This window comes from Lytechinus variegatus, chromosome 2, assembly GCF_018143015.1.
Source record: "Lytechinus variegatus isolate NC3 chromosome 2, Lvar_3.0, whole genome shotgun sequence".
In the NCBI taxonomy this organism is placed as follows: Eukaryota; Metazoa; Echinodermata; class Echinoidea; order Temnopleuroida; family Toxopneustidae; genus Lytechinus; species Lytechinus variegatus.
Genome location: NC_054741.1, coordinates 81,310,566 through 81,326,931, shown reverse-complemented (window position 1 = coordinate 81,326,931; position 16,366 = coordinate 81,310,566). Strand labels below are relative to the sequence as shown.

At 34.6% G+C, this 16,366-nt stretch overlaps 1 protein-coding gene across 3 annotated transcripts in view; it reads left to right on the top strand.

The window, feature by feature from the left end:
* The window catches only part of LOC121409235 (protein retinal degeneration B-like), a 75,223-nt gene that overhangs the window by 14,345 nt on the left and 44,512 nt on the right, over window positions 1-16,366 (top strand). For all 3 annotated transcript variants that reach the window (XM_041601103.1, XM_041601102.1, XM_041601104.1), the window contains one exon: window positions 8,524-8,648. In XM_041601103.1, the coding sequence (XP_041457037.1) occupies window positions 8,571-8,648 (78 nt within the window). In that variant the 5' untranslated portion in view covers window positions 8,524-8,570. The remainder of the gene's footprint in view (window positions 1-8,523; window positions 8,649-16,366) is intronic.

Below are 16,366 nucleotides of genomic sequence, written 5' to 3'. Positions count from 1 at the left end.
GAAGTCTTCAAGTCATTGGCAATTGCCTTTGAAGAAAGAAATTGAAAGAGACTCATGAGTATGAGAATTTTCTCAAGTCTGCACTGACCATATTGTCAGTTTTGTGTGTCTAATTAAGGTAATTAAAGCATTGATGCATACTGTCTCCGTCTGCTATTGACTTGAGATGCCAATTAAATAGATGGAAGTAATTATTATTGACTTAAGGTCATTCCCTTCCTTGGCCTTCATTCTGGTTAATTAGTGCAACTTCTATGTAGGGTATACTGGCATGTACATGTAGTAAGGATTGTTCATTTTAGTTTTGGTAAAAGTGTTTTGAACATATTCTATATATGGTGAGGATGGAATGAAAGAGATATTTGTTTTAGTAGATTTTTTGTGAGAGAAGTGACAATTTTGCATGAAGATTTTGATTTTGATTTCAATTAAAGTACTGTAAATAAATGAACAGCTTTTTTTATTATTTTATTTATTTATTTTTATTTTTTTTTTTGGGGGGGGAGGGGTGGGGAATATTTATGGAAAAGGATGACAATTTCAGGGACTTTGTAGATTTAATGATTCATTTATAAAATTTGAAATAAGTGTTCTAAGGGGTTTTTAAAAGAACATAATAACATTACCGAGATAAAGTGCTAGTAGGGAGTGGATTAGGGAGGAAGCCGAGGCAATTGCCCCAGAAAAAAATAGGGGGGGGGGAGGCAAGCATAGCATATGCCCCAATACGTCAAGAAGTACATAAATGAAATAAATTGTCAACCGAAAAATATGAATCTGCCATTTGTATCTCTGCCAGTTTTGCCTTTGCCTTTAAATACCTCTGCTGCGTTTACCTGCAACTTTTTTTCACATGCTCCAGTGTCAACTGGGCTATTCGAATTGCTATTTTTTCAATTGATTCATAATAATTCTGTATTTTATTATGTCTGCCTTTGCTTGATTTTATAAAGGTTATTCATATTTCATTTTGCTAAAATGGAAAGGTAATTTTTTACACATTTACTAGTAAATTAAGTTGGTTATTTGGATGTATGTCAGTGATTTTTCGAACCGGCCATAACATCGTCTGGTCTCCAAAACATGATTTTGAGATAATTGCATTCAAATTCTGGATGTTTTTACGAGTCTCCTATCCTCACTCTTTCAAAGAAACCAGAGCAATTTTTTATACCAATTTTTTAAACAATTTACATAAATTTTATTTACAAATTGGAATTCATTCTTTCAGTATTTGCAATGAAGTGCTGTACTCAGCATTTCAGAAAATGTTTATTTTTTACAGAAAAGAGGGAGTTTAGGTAGGTCATGTCGCAAAACCACACACATCATGCACATAGTTTTTAGTCAGAAAATAACAGTGCATGTGCAGTACAGGTGTACATGCGCAACATCTACAATGTAGGTCAGGTTTTTGACTCCTGTGCGCCATTCAGGAGACAATGGTTCAGGACGCTTTGCAAAATCAGAGGATGATGATACTGGTGGGTGTTTCATAAAGCTGTTCATAAGATACGAATGACTTTACGCACGACTGGTGATCCTTTCTTGTGCTATGTGATATCCCTATGTAATTGATATATGACCGAAGAACAGGTTCCAGTCGTGCGTAAAGTCATTCGTAAATTTTACGAACAGCTTTATGAAACACCCACCAGGTTTGTTTTAAATTTCAATATGCCCAATTCAATTCAGTTTACCGGTATTTAAAGATGGTACAGTATAGAATGTACAAAGGTAAAACAGTACCTCCAGAAGCTTTTACGCTTGTCGAGCAAGGCGCTCCCTTACAGAAAACAGCAACACAGAAAAATATTAACATAGCATCAATAGATTAAGGTCAAAGACACAAACTGTGTAGGAAATTTATGATATTGATGAAAATTATGTGCAATCAAAGAAATTCATACAATGATACTTTATTATATAATATGTATTTATTAAAACAAAATCTGCTCTTCAGATTGAAATTGAAAAGAAATTTAATAGGAATATATTTCAAGATGTAGGTAACTACGACAAATGGGGAATAAGTGGAGAATTCATGAGGTTTCTTTTAAAGCCAGAAATTTGTAAAAAATTTATTGCTCAAATTGATTGATTGATCTTATTTTGCAAGTCACCATAACATATACAATAGCATTAACAAAAACAAGCATGCACAGGATGACCCACAAAAACTCAAAAGCTTATTTCCAGTGGGGTCCTCGACATGTATAGAATTACGATGATAAAATGGTAAAATTGTACTAATCTTATTCTGTAAGTCATACTTGAGAGTGGAAAGCAGAATTGAAGTAGCAAATTGAACCTGAAATAATACTTAATGACATGCATATGCAGTACTTGTCTTGGTGAGGGCATCCAACTTATTATGTGTGGAGCATTGATAAAAATGACATTTAGCTTTTCTCTCATTTGACTTGGCCATCTCCTCCAAAATATGATCTCTCATAAATGCAGTCATAGGCAGATACATGTATTTGCATTCCCCTCATTGCTCACATTTCTATGTGCATGTAGTTTGCATTTCTTGCTTGGTATGCGTGTGGTATGTTGTCATAGTAAGTTTGTTATTCACAGGTTTCATTTGCCTAGTCTTTTAAATCAGGCTAGTCAGCAAATAGATGGGTATTTTGGGTACATCAATGGGGTGTTCTAGCATACTAGGGTTATTAACTCAGAGCATGTGAACTAGAGCAGACCATTACATTACATCACTGGTTGCTCTCATAATGTGTATATGTGGGCATGTGGGGAGGGGGTGGGGAGGGGGAATTTAGCCTCTGAGTCTGAAAATAGCTCAAATAACAAAACACTCCCATATATGTCAGTATTATGTTCAATTCAATGCTCAGTTGATTTGGAATGAACAGAAAACCATTTTCCCTGTAAATATAATTTTGGATTTTGACCCCCTATCAAAGGCTGAAAGCAAGTTACAAACTGTTATGAGCTATTGTATGAAAACCAGCAAAAGTACATTAATTTGATTGGTACTCCTAATTGGAAATATCTTGTAGAAAATGGTGTGCAAAAAGTCAAACACCTCTTATTTTAACACTATTTCTTTATTTTGTTTTGCCTTTGAATTAAGCAATTGAATTGCATGCCCCCCTCAAAATAAGTGCATGCATTGCGGTTGAAAGGGATGATGTGTTTATTAACTGTGATGGTCAATTCTGTGTATTTGTAATCGTTGTTTGATACACCCCCGAAGAGAATGATGATGACAGTTAACGATGGTGTGAATGGCATGCTTAGTGCTATTCCAGGCAATCTTCAGTGAGACGTCATTGGGATTTATATCTCAGGGAGATGTTTTCCTGATCACATGTTGGCTTGATGTCTTGGAATGGTGTAGAGATTGATTTTGGTTAATTCATGTGATAGGTACATATTACTGATTATCAAAGAGGGCAGAAGGTATTTGGAGAATTGGAAGATAAATATATAGAATTTGTTTTAGACTTATTTTCTTGTGAAAAAAATGGACCTAAAATTGCCAAAGAGAGACAGGAAGGAGAGGGGAGCAGAAGGAGAAAAAGAAGGAGAAGAAGGAGAAGAATGAGAAGAAGGTGCATGAGCTGGAAATGAGAGGGGAAGAGAAGGAGAAGAGCAGAAGGGGAAGAAAAAGATTGAAAATGATGAGAAAAAGATAAATCATAAATGGAGGAGGTGATAAAGGAGGAGAACATAATGGGGACACCTGCCTGGTAGTATCTGTATTGAAATAGAAGTGAATAATGTATTGAATGCTAAATAACTTCTTATTTTGAAGCAATATGAAAATATTCTTTTATTTTTACTACATTTAAAAATGAGAAATTAACATATTTTGGGAGCAGTAGATAAATGAGCTTGGTACATTGATCTATAGATGTATAGATGGATGCATTATTGAAAATATGGGAAAAGAGAGAGAGAGAGGGAGAGGGGGGGGAATAAGAAAGAGAGAGAGATGAAGAGTGAAGGAGAGGGAGGGAGAGAGGGTTGGGGAGATTATTAAGGAAAATATTTCACCTTCCATTCTAATATGGTATGAAGGAGTAGATATGTTATGTGGCATAAACAAGACAAAAACAGCCCTTTCTCTCCAGAATGAATTGACATGTGAAAACCCTATGCCGAGATAGTAATCTGCTTCAATATCTAGGCAATCCTTGTAGGGTTAGGGTGATTTGCATAGATGCGTGGGTGGATGGTGTCACATGATCACATCAGAGGTAGCATCCCTTGATGTGTGTCGGTACTGCATGCACTCTCTCTCACTATCACATGTAGTGATAAGCTAGATGAAAACATATGCCTCTTTCTGTCTCTACTTCCATTGATGGAATGAAAATTAAATGTTCATCAAAGAAATGCTACTTAAACGTTGTTTTTCTTAAAAGAATCAGAAAACATTGACATGACTTTTGTGTGTTATAAAGGGGAATTCAAATTATATTCCTTAAAAGATTCAAGGCAGTCAAATTTCAAATATTGACTAAATCAGTTACCTAACCAAAATATATGAAAAATAGCAGTTAGGATCTAGTATTTTTGAATAGGCCAAGAAGGGTTGCAAAGTTAAGAGCATTTGAAAGGAGAGGGGTACTGATAATTTTTCAAATGGATGAGTCTCATACCCTCTTGGATTGCCATTTAATAGGGTGCGTACACACTTCCAAATCTATTTTACTGTATTAAAGGTTCCTGTATGTTTGTACCTTAAGTTTGCATGTTAGGCATGTGAATGGTAGTGGTTGTCTTGTTCAAATACATTTAGCATACATAAGATGCACATGTTTCATTTAAAAATACACATAAATCTGTATCAAAATTCATGCCGTGTTTGGATAAGTCTTCTATTATTTTAACCCATTTTTTAGAGTACAAATCAGATTTTACTGATATATCATAATGCATTTCATTCTAATCATCAAAGCAGAAATGATCTTCTTATGAAGAGATTCTATAAGCAGCTGTAACTAAGTTTTTTTTCTTCAATAGCTGTCTGATTTATTGCCCGGGTAAAACTTACTGGTAGGAATAGCAAGACAGGAAGATTAATTGATGAGATGTTATTCAAAAGAAGGCACTCATGCATACAGACGTGTGATCAGTGAACTTGTTTTCGACAGAATCTCATCTGCTTGAGGTCAGATATTACTGTGCTTTAACTGTACTAAAGACCATGTGATTTCAAAGGCCTTTATCAATACTCATCTATTCAGTTTACTGTGACCAACAGGAAAGGTGGGGGGGAGTTCCAAGTCTTAGTGGTGAAATTAATATTTTTGAAAAGTTTTGATACTAACTTTGACAGACTGTCTGAGAATAATCGATTTTAGATGTTCAGATAACTGTATATGTTAGACTAAGAGTATTTTTCTCCAGCCACTACAAGCTGTAATTCATCATATACTACACATACCATCTTCATTGGAAAAGTAAAAAAGGTTAATCTCATTACCTCTCAAATTGGCAATAAATCTGCTGTAGTGCACTTAAAAACTGAACGTTTGTAGTGCATAGTGGGATGAAGCAAGGATATCGTTTTAGTCAGCACTGGGAGCTGATTGCCCCATCCAGGGGCCAGCTCTATGTGTGTGTCAATGACCTGTTAAAGCCAGGAGTGAAGCAGTGTCAGGATAGATAATGGCCGACCCGCTCGTATCGTTGCGGCATCAGTTCTCCGCCACTCCACGTCCGTGTGCTCCCTCAGGTCGATAACTTTGGACATGTTCCATTTGCAGTAATGGTATACTACATGTATATTCTGGGCAGTTCTTATTTGCCCATTTGGATTAAGTTTCCTATATGTACTTAAATATTTGAAAAAAGTCTACTACTGGCTCAGTACACTTAAAGTACATTAAAAATTGTGCAATATGCAGTTTCCCCGAGATGATGGTAAAAATACAATTCTCATTCATCTCCTGTATATAATTTATATTGTACATATTAAATTACATATATAGGCCCCCAAGCCCCCCCCCTCCATTAATTTTGAGCACTCTTGCGTGTCAACAGTACATGTACCTCAGAACTGTTTGTACAATTTGTATAGAAATTTGCTTTTCATAAAAAAAAGGACTTGACTGTGAAGTTTTTAGGATACACATCTACATTTAGAGATGTAGGGATTGCTTTGAACACTTTCCAGCATATGGATGGCAAGCCATTTCAATAATTTATCCTACATTTACAGGTGTTTATGAACAATCTGATCCTTCATATCAAGATTTAGTATTTGATTACAAAGCAGACTTTCTTGATATCACAAAGTAGAATTTAAGGATGAAATGGCATTCCATATGATGAGACAAGAAACAGTTTCTTTTGTACATTAGCTTTGGTACAGTGTATTGTTGAAAGTACTGAGGTATAAGATTAGTGTAGAAAAACCTACTCGTTCTTGCTTTGGCACATCATAGGTAGATATCAACATAGTGAAATGTATATTTGAAACAAGTATCAGAGCCAGTGGCCATGATATGTGTTTGCTATATGTATGCTGCACTCTACAATAACAGTTCATAATTTGTTATTTAAAACAATCTTTGTGATGAAGTCCCCCCAAAGATGTATCATATCTACAATTTATATGGATAACTGCACAATCTTTATTGCTTAAACAGAATGAAGAGAACCCCCCCCCACATTAAAAGCTTTGAAATGGTTCAGTAAAATTGTCAGGTAACTATCAGTTGTGAGCTTTATTTTCTCAAGGGTGAGGTTTATGCATTTGACATCTACTGTAGATGTGGATGTACTGAATATTGTATGGGAACCTCAAGTTCTTACAAAGATGGAATTAATCAGTGATTAACAAATATTTGTGTTATTTGGAAGAACATATTTTTTAATAGGGGTTCACTGGATAGGATTGCTCTTTAGATGCCCTAAGATTCAAGCTATGATAACACATTGTGCAATATTGTAGAGCACTGGAGAATTTCGAATATAGATTCTAATGTGCTACCCTCTGTTTTTAAGGAGTAAACTTGTACTCTTCACGCGTACACTCTAAAAACAAATACAAATAACTTGATGAAAGTGTTAGTGCCTGTATGACTATGTTTATATGTCAAATCTAAAGATAGAACACAGTCATTCTGACAAGAAAATGTTGAGAATTGTGATTCTATTGTACCCAGCTTACTATAGTTCTTGTAAGTAATAGATTTTCCATTGATATTCACAAGATAGGCCAAGGTGACTATGGGTTAGTCTCCTTCACCTCTGGATGGCTGTCCTCATTGCCTGCTAGCCCACCCGCCCACTGAGTGTGATATTTATTTTTGCAGACTAAATAATCTGACCCTAAACATCTTTCATGCCCTGGAACATCGCTGCTCCCATGACGTCAGATGTCATTCTCAGCCTGTTCTAACTGATTGACTGCCGCCATTAAAAAGGGGTTGCCAATTTGACCGTTGAATTGGTGACGGCATGCGATACTGATCCCTCCTTGTTTTGTGTGTTTGTGTTATGGCGTGTGACGTCATACTCCTGGCTGACAGCGACTGTGATTGACTGGCTTAGATAAAAGGCTGCCAATTTAACATCAAACATTTGTCTTGAAGAGGGGACTGTTTGTGACTTATGACAATTTTGCATCCTTTGCTCTATTTGCCCCCTCCATTCTGAATGCAGCTCAAATAAATATTATAGGATATTTATTCTAGTGTATTCATAAAACAGGTTCAAGGATGTAGCCAGTGGTGAGTGTTATTCAAGGCACATGTTCATGCTTTAGTTCTACTCAGCTCAAGAAATGGCTATGGCAAGGATTTTTATGGACTTTCTATAGGTTGCATACTAGATATCATGATAGATAGAAAGCAGATCATGTGATCTCTTCTTCTGTGCAATCCTACAAGTTGGAGGGAATTGAACAAACTTTCCACTACATTTCATTCATTTTGCTGACCCATTTGATGTTGACAATTAATGGTCATTTTAAAACTTGTGATGTCAGCAGTGATGCAGGTATCACAGGTATTCACAAATAATGCAAAAGCACTCTCCGCGTGTTTTAAATACACTCGAGTGCTCAACATTGCCACAACACTTTAAAATGTGCATTATTTGTATAATATGAGGATGTAATTTGTCAAAAATTATGAAGGGTGTTATTCTTATAAACTAAAATTATACCTTGATGTAAGTTGTAGATATAAAGTTTGGGAAATATAATCTGTTTTGATCACAGTTGGGCGTGGCATCATTTCTTTGAAATTAGTTTGAATGAATAAGCAAGGGTGTGACTAAAAACTGACAATACGTACAAAGTCTTACATCTCAAACTTAATCTTTATGATATTTCCAGAATATCCATTTCTATATAAATTTAGAAATTTCCTAAAAATATTTATTACTGGTTTACACATTACTCTTAACAGAGCACTCCTTGTAATCAACCTATCGCTTCTAGTTCCTCTATATGTCTTGTGATATAAAACTTGATTTTAGAGAAAAAGAAACAATATATATGTTGAGTTTTCACCAGTCTTGACTTTACTCTGTCCACAGAAATGCAATTGATCTGATGTAGGAAGAAGAGGAGAGAAGGGGTCACCATGCTGATCAAGGAGTATCGAATCCCTCTACCATTGAGTGTAGATGAGTATAGGATTGCTCAGCTCTACATGATACAGGTAAGATGCAAGTTTATATCATACTGAGTGGTAGCCATGGTTTTGTTAAACCTATGTTAAATTAGACCACTTTTTATGGAGTGCCATTTGTTATTAACTCATTCACCAATTGGAAATTATTCCTATCCTGCTGCAAAAAGTTGTGAAAACATTAATTTGGTTGTGAAATTGGAAGAACAGGAAAATGCAAAAATATTATGAATTCTAATTGATTATACATATTAATTGCCACAAAATTGGAAGAAATATTATGAAGCCCAGCATTCCATAGAAGTTTAAAATTCTAATTTAGATTAGGGTTAACCTAGGTTTCATTATCAGGATACCAACCACCAAGTTTATGTTATCATTAGTGAGATGATGAAAAGATTTGTTTAATGGACAAGTCCACCCCAACAAAAACTTGATTTGAATAAAAAGAGAAAAATTCAACAAGCTTAACACTGAAAATTTCATAAAAATCAGATGTAAAATAAAGAAGTTATGACATTTTAAAATTTTGTTTATTTCACAAAACAGTTATATGCACATCTCGGTCGGTATGGAAATGAGGAACTGATGACATCACTCACTCACTATTTCTTTTGTATTTTATCATATGAAATATTTTTATTTTCTTGTCATTGTCAGGTGAAATGAAGTTCCATTCCTCCCTGAACATGTGGAATTCCATTATTTTAACATTTTGTGCTTCAGGCAAGGAGGTCCTAATCGTCAAATTCGTAAAAAACATCATTGACTCCCTCATTTGAATGTAACTGACTTGTTCATATAACCATTGTGTTAAAAATAAGCAAAACTTTTAATTGTCATAACTTTCTTATTTTACATCAGATTTTGATGAAATTTTCAGCATTGTGCTTGTCTGATTTTTCTCTATTGATTCAAATCAACATTTTTCTGAGGTGGACTTGACCGTTAATGTTTTATCTGGGGGGTGTTTCATGAAAGGAGTTGTCGGACATTTTATCCGACAAGTACCAGTTTATCCGACAGCTACCATAGGAATAGTGCCTCTCAGCTAATCAGAATCAAGGAAAGATGTCAGATCTGACAACTTGTAGGATGAAAATATTGATGAAACACTCCCCTGATGTTTCCAATTGTTACCATGGTAATCATCAGACACCTGTGCTTTTCAGCCTATCAAAATCACTCAAATTGTCAGATTGTACCAGTTGTCAGGTGAAAAGTGTTATTGAAATGCTCTCCAATGGCAAAGTGTATTTAACCTTTATGGCATACAGTAAACCTAAACTTTCCTTAAAATCTCTTTTCATATAGAACCATACTAGAGTGCCCCAAAGACAGGTTCAAATATTAGAGGAGAAAAAAATATCTCTGAGCTCCCATAGTAGCTTCATGATGATCTTTTCCTATCATTGGAGATGTTTTCCAATGCAACTTCTCAGAAACTAGCCATTTATCCTCTCTCTTTCAATAAAAGTAGAGTATTGTACCATAAAAAGTACAAACATTGAAATTCTGATGGCATAGGATCAATCAGATTTCTTGGGGTTGAACTGTAGTTGATCTCTGACATTTGAATAGTGACAACGTTGATGAGAGTCAGGGAGAGGGGGTTGTGAACCAAAATAACATTTCTTGGAATTGTGGGTTAGAAATACTCTGTTTTAAAGATATATTTCTTATGGCACAGTGGTAGATTTATTTGTTTATTTTTTTTTTTACAAAACCTTGATATACCTTTCTTTATCTCCTTTCTTTCTATTTAATAATATGCTAGATGCAATTTTGCTGATTCTTTCCTCAGAAAATATAAATATCATAATCATATTTGCATTAGTTATTGCAAATGATCTCATATATTCTGTTATGTTTCATTAGTGTAAATGAGGAATCATGGCTTGCAACTAAAATTGATTGATTCCCATTCTGTTTATTTTAGATCATGTTTATATCTGTATTTATAACCAATTTTGAATTCTATATTTAAATCTCCAAAAATCTTATTGGGTTTTTTTGACATATAGTAGAAACATAGTATCTGTCTGTTGAGGCTATGACAGGTGAAATTCTAGTATTTCTTAGCCTTCTTCAGCCATTTTGATTTTCATTCCCAAGAAAGGCATATTAGACTTTCAGGTGTTTTCACACTTGCCCAATTACAAAAATACATATGCATGATGTAGTGTACAGTAACATTTCAAATCATACCGGCCATTGTACATGTAGCACCAAGTTTCAGCATTGCTTTTTGTTTTTCATTAAAAATGAGCTCTTTGAGCACTAATCTTAAAAAAAAATCAATTCATCTATTTATTTCACATGTTATCATATGAAATATACAAAGGATAAGTTTGATTCACTTTGAAGAGTTTCTTTTTTTTAAGATATTCATTTAAATTTATGATGAAAGGTATCCCTCTCATGTCTGTCAAACTTATTCATGCTGAGAAAAAACCTTCATGCAAATAGAACTGGATCTTTTCATTTCATATTTTTATATCCCTTAAAACTTATCCTTCATGTGATAAATTTTTTGTGTCTTTCACATTCATGTAATATAGTAATGAAGTGAAGTAATATGTATTTGGGTGGATTTCTGTTTTTCGTATCTAAAAGCCTCTGTTTATAAGTACATGTACATGTAGGTATTTCATCAGAATTCCTGTGACATAAACACAAAAATCAATATACTTTATCAAAAGCCACTTTTCCTATTTTCAAAAGGTTAGTGACATCCAGTCTGTTCTCATCTAAGATCACTTTCTCTGAATTCTGATACAAATCAAGCTCATTTTCTAGGAAAAGTTTTTTTCTCTAAATTCTGATACAGATCAAGCTCTTTTTCTAGGAAAAGTTTTCTCTGAATTGTGATACAAATCAAGCTCATTTTCTAGGAAAAGGGACGACATTAAAGGGTGATTTATAGTTGGTTCTTTTTTATTCATTCACAAGGGGGAAGGGATGGAAATGGGAAAGAGAACACCTGACAATAAAGAGATACACACATTCAATGTTAATTAGGTTTTCATGTTTCATGTTTAGAAATTGTGAGCTTCAAATCTATTTCATGTGACTAAACATGTGTTACAGAACTTTCATATGTAAGTTCATATGTATTTCAGATAAAGATGAATATCTATATTCTGTATTCATAAAGTCTTGATTGGCCAATAGTATACAGGGTATGGGTATGTGTTAGTGCATTTTGTTACTTGCAAACTAATGATCCACGCAATTATTCTGCAGAACTGTTGGAGAACCAAAGACTTTGTCTATGATATATCACAGCTTTTGTTATTTAATGAGTCTTGATCAAACTTAACTGATAGAAACTTGTAGCCTAGCCTTTTTTTTGAAAAAGCTTCAGGATATTACAAATAGATAATTTACAAAAAAAATTATACTTGCTGTTTAATGAAATTTACTCTTTTGTCTCACCAATCAGAGGTGAAGGCAAGGCCTCCAGGGATCATAGGGTGTGGTTATGCTTCCATTGCAAGGACAGAATCAGCGTTTTCAAACGTCGATTCAAAAAGCCGATCGTAAACGTAGTTCTGGGAGTGCTGTTTATGCTTAACTTTTCAGAAGCGAAATCACGATCTCCAGCTGGCTTCGCAGGAAAGCGAGGTCAAATTGGGTGTGCCTTTTTTCGAAAGTTTTTTCCGAGTGTTGTTATTACCTGGAGATAACATGGAGCAATGTGACTGTATTTGCCTGGAGATTTTCATCTCACCGGAAGCATGTACCAGATGACGTCATTTAAACACGTTTACGATCATGGTTCTGTTTATACTTCCCCAGAAAGCCTGATTCTGGTCAAAGGACGTTTACAAACGCACCTTTTTGTGAGTTTACGATCGGCGTTTTGAAACAGCGTTTAAATGAAAGTAAGCATGGATGCAACCCTGTTTTGGACTAAGCATGTTTGGAAATGCTGATTCTGGCCTGAAAAGTGGAAGCATAAACACGGCCTAAATAGCATCCATCCATTGGACATTGTCTGTTATCCATCCATCACAAATGTCCTATGATCCATAACTTGCCAACTGGTGGTCTAATGGCAGTCAAACTGTGTTAGATGCACAAGGGGTACCATCATGTTGCAGTGTTATCAGAGGTCACATGGTAGGGTCAAAGGTCATTTGAGATCATATATTAAAGTATACTTGCAAGACTCTTGAGAAGTACTGTAACTTTCAACCATTTTTCACTTTAAAACTTTTGACATGGATACACTTAGTGTAAGATCATGTTGCATACTGTTTGAGGTCAAAGGTCAGAAGTTGGATATTTGCATATGTCATGTCGTGTCATGTCAGCACTTACTACATATGGCATCACTTCATAAGATCAAATTTGATAGTTGACATGCAACTTACATAGTTCATTATGATGTCATTGTGCTCTATGCTGTGCATCGAATTGCTTTCATTATACGCGATGTATATTTCATGCATTTGCTCATGCACACTAGACTGTTGAATACGGTCTCAAATTCAACAGCAAGTTTTGTACAGGAGCCTATGGAATATTCATCTGATTTCATTCATTTTAGGGATGCGCTCTGGTATTGATTGGGAAATTGATGCGGACCAAATTGTGCATTTTTATTGTCTCGCTAAAACACTCTTACAAAAATGAAAATTAATTTTGCCTGCCATCCCATTTTGCGAAATTCTTATCAACCTTTGATATGGATGTACTAGGGCAACATCATGTTATGTTGTCACTGGTGGACGATACACAATCTGGCCTTGTTTATGAAATTATGTTTACAGATTGCTCAATTTTTTCATATTTGTAATGTGTAGCGCTCTAGGTGTGTTTAGGTTTACAGTGTATAAAGAAAACAGAGAAAAACTATCCAATTCACAGTTTTAGTTTCACTTTTTAGAAAAACATAACACTTCTATGAAAATTATATCTCCATGTATAAACAAATCTTACTAAATCATATACATAGGCCTAATCATTGATATTTTTATTGTTATTTGAAAGTGAAATCAAATTAGTCACTTGTGATTGCTTCTTTGCTTATCATACAGACCATGCAGTGGATCTAGATTTTTTTTTCTGAGGTCATTTGAATGTTTGGAGAATGATTGTCCCATTAATAAAGAGGTGAAGATAATCTCTTGTATTTTTTAAGTTAAAAAGTTACAAAACATGTATAGGCCTAAAAGCAAATACAACACTTAATATCATGTGGTGCCCTTGACAATTATTCCCTGAATTGACCCCCTAAACGAGTACAATGATATCTTAATTGTTGTGATCACATCCGTGACATAACAATGAAGATAAACACATAGATCTAGTGTTGATACAAAAAGTACATTGTTTATAAAGTACATGTATTTTAGACTTTTTATAACATCGTAAATTGGACCATAAACAGTTTTCCGTGCCAGATATATAGACCTTTTTTCATTCTTTTAGTGTTTTTGACACCCTTATTACATTATGTACGTAACATACCCTATCTTGAAAAAAAAGATCATATTTTAGATGGTTTTTGGTCAATTGAAGTGCCTCCCCCCCCCGGGATATGGGGTGTTACCATCTTATCATATCCTATCATACATGTACCTGTATTTGGACCTACCATCTTAAATCATACATGTATAAAGCAAAAACTGTGGTGTTAACCGGTGTACATAGAGGACCACACCAGTTATTTTACACAGGTGTTAAATTGGTGGTGTTAGTTTTACACCTATAGGTGTTATTACAACACCTATGGTTGTTACATTTACACTCTTTGGTGTCATGTTTGATCTCTAGGGTGTTATTTTAACACCTCAGGGTGTGGTCCTCTATTAACACCAATTGGTGTCAGTTCTAACACCACAGTTATATAAAAAAATATTTTGAAAGTGGAATTAGAGAATCATTGATTTTTGTCTTCAGTAGGGGACATGGAGGATGTCATCCTCATACCACCACAAATGAGAAATGTTTGCTGAGTGATGATTGCTCATTTCAGTGGCTGTTCTGTCCCTTTCTTAGAAATGATGACCTACCAAATCAATAACTGAGAGAAGCCTTGCCTCTGTGCATTTCATGTAATCCTTTTAAGGTGTCTAAGAATAGTTATTCTTGGAAAATGAGAGTTGAACCTCGATTTCGATCCTCTAAGATGAAAGATATTATCTAACGATTCATGCATTAAAGATGTTATTAGGATTATGTTTGCTCGGTATCAACCAAGGGATAAACCAAACTTTCACTGTAGAAAAGGCTTTCTTGGAAAGCATTTCTATTTTAAACTCTGAGATTTTGGAAGAAGTTCTTGTTTTTACTCATGAAGAAGATTAAAGGCTATCTTTTAAATAGTTTTACAGTAATCATTGATTTTTGTGTACTCTACTATTTTATTATTTAATGGATTTTCAGAAATATTTATCATTGGGATTGACTACTTGACTTGCTCATTGATTTTGACCAATTTTCATGTTCTTCATATAGATTTAAAAACTTGATTTTGCAATCTATATGACTTTTTTTCCAGAATATTATCATCATGCATATAAAAAACTTCTGACACTGGTTTATCTCCACATTATCTCTGCTAAAGCTACATGTAGGGGAAGGCGGGGCAAGTTGAGTCACCAGCCCCAGGCCAATAATGAATGAGTCAGACATTACGGTGGTGTTATGTATTGATGACCCATTACATAATCCCTAACCACACCACATTGTTTTCATCTTTGAAATAAAAAGTACTTATTTAGAGGGGAAAATACAAATTTCAGCCAAAAAGGTAAAAAAGGGTGTGAAATAGATAAGTGCTTTTTACCCACACACGTCTTTAAATATAATAAAGAAATAAGAAAAATATTGTTAGTCCAGGTATGGATCCTCATTCTTATCATAGTCTTTTACATGATGGATGCATAAGAAATATGTGGATGTAAAAATATTGCATGAAGTTAGGACTGGGGTAAGTTGAGCCAGCCAACATGGGGCAAGTCGAGCCATGGTAATTCATATGGTAATGTATAATAAATAAACATACAATCTTTAAAAAGCCATTGATATGCAGGCAGAAAGGAGCAAAACCATGTGACAGTTCTTTTGCTTTTAGAGGATTTTAGTATTTAAAGTCGATTAGCAAGTGAAAAGACTTGAAATAAAAATTGGCATACTGGTTCTTCCCGCATAGATTTTGTACATAGGTTTTGTGACTCAAATTACCCCCAGAAGGAGGCACAATTTACCCCACATATGGGGCAAGTTGAGCCATTTGACATCGTTTTTTTCAAAGGTCACAATGAATATTTGTGTGGGGGTAGAAAGTTATATATAGGTGAAAAATATTTCCCAAGAATCATTTAAAGGCAAGGTACTTATTTCTGCATTATTATTATTCATATCAATATGCAAAATGCAAAAAGTGTCACAACTTACCCCGCCTTCCCCTACATATGAGAGAAAAGGGGGTACACTGATTTCACCCATTCGATCCAAAATGGAAAACTATCCATTTTAAAAGAAAGAAGTTATATATTTTAGTTTACTGTCTGGTGAAACAAAAGATGTATTGCACCTGAGAGTGAAAACACAAAATAATGAATTCTGATGCTCTTTATTGGTGTCAAATTACTTTCATAGAAATAAGGTGATTACAATTTCAGGATATTTGTTATCATATCTCTTTGACTGTCCTACTTTTTCAAATATTATTTTATTAAAGTCAAACATGAATCAACGTTGGGGGGGGATGAGGGGTTCACTACCATTTCAAG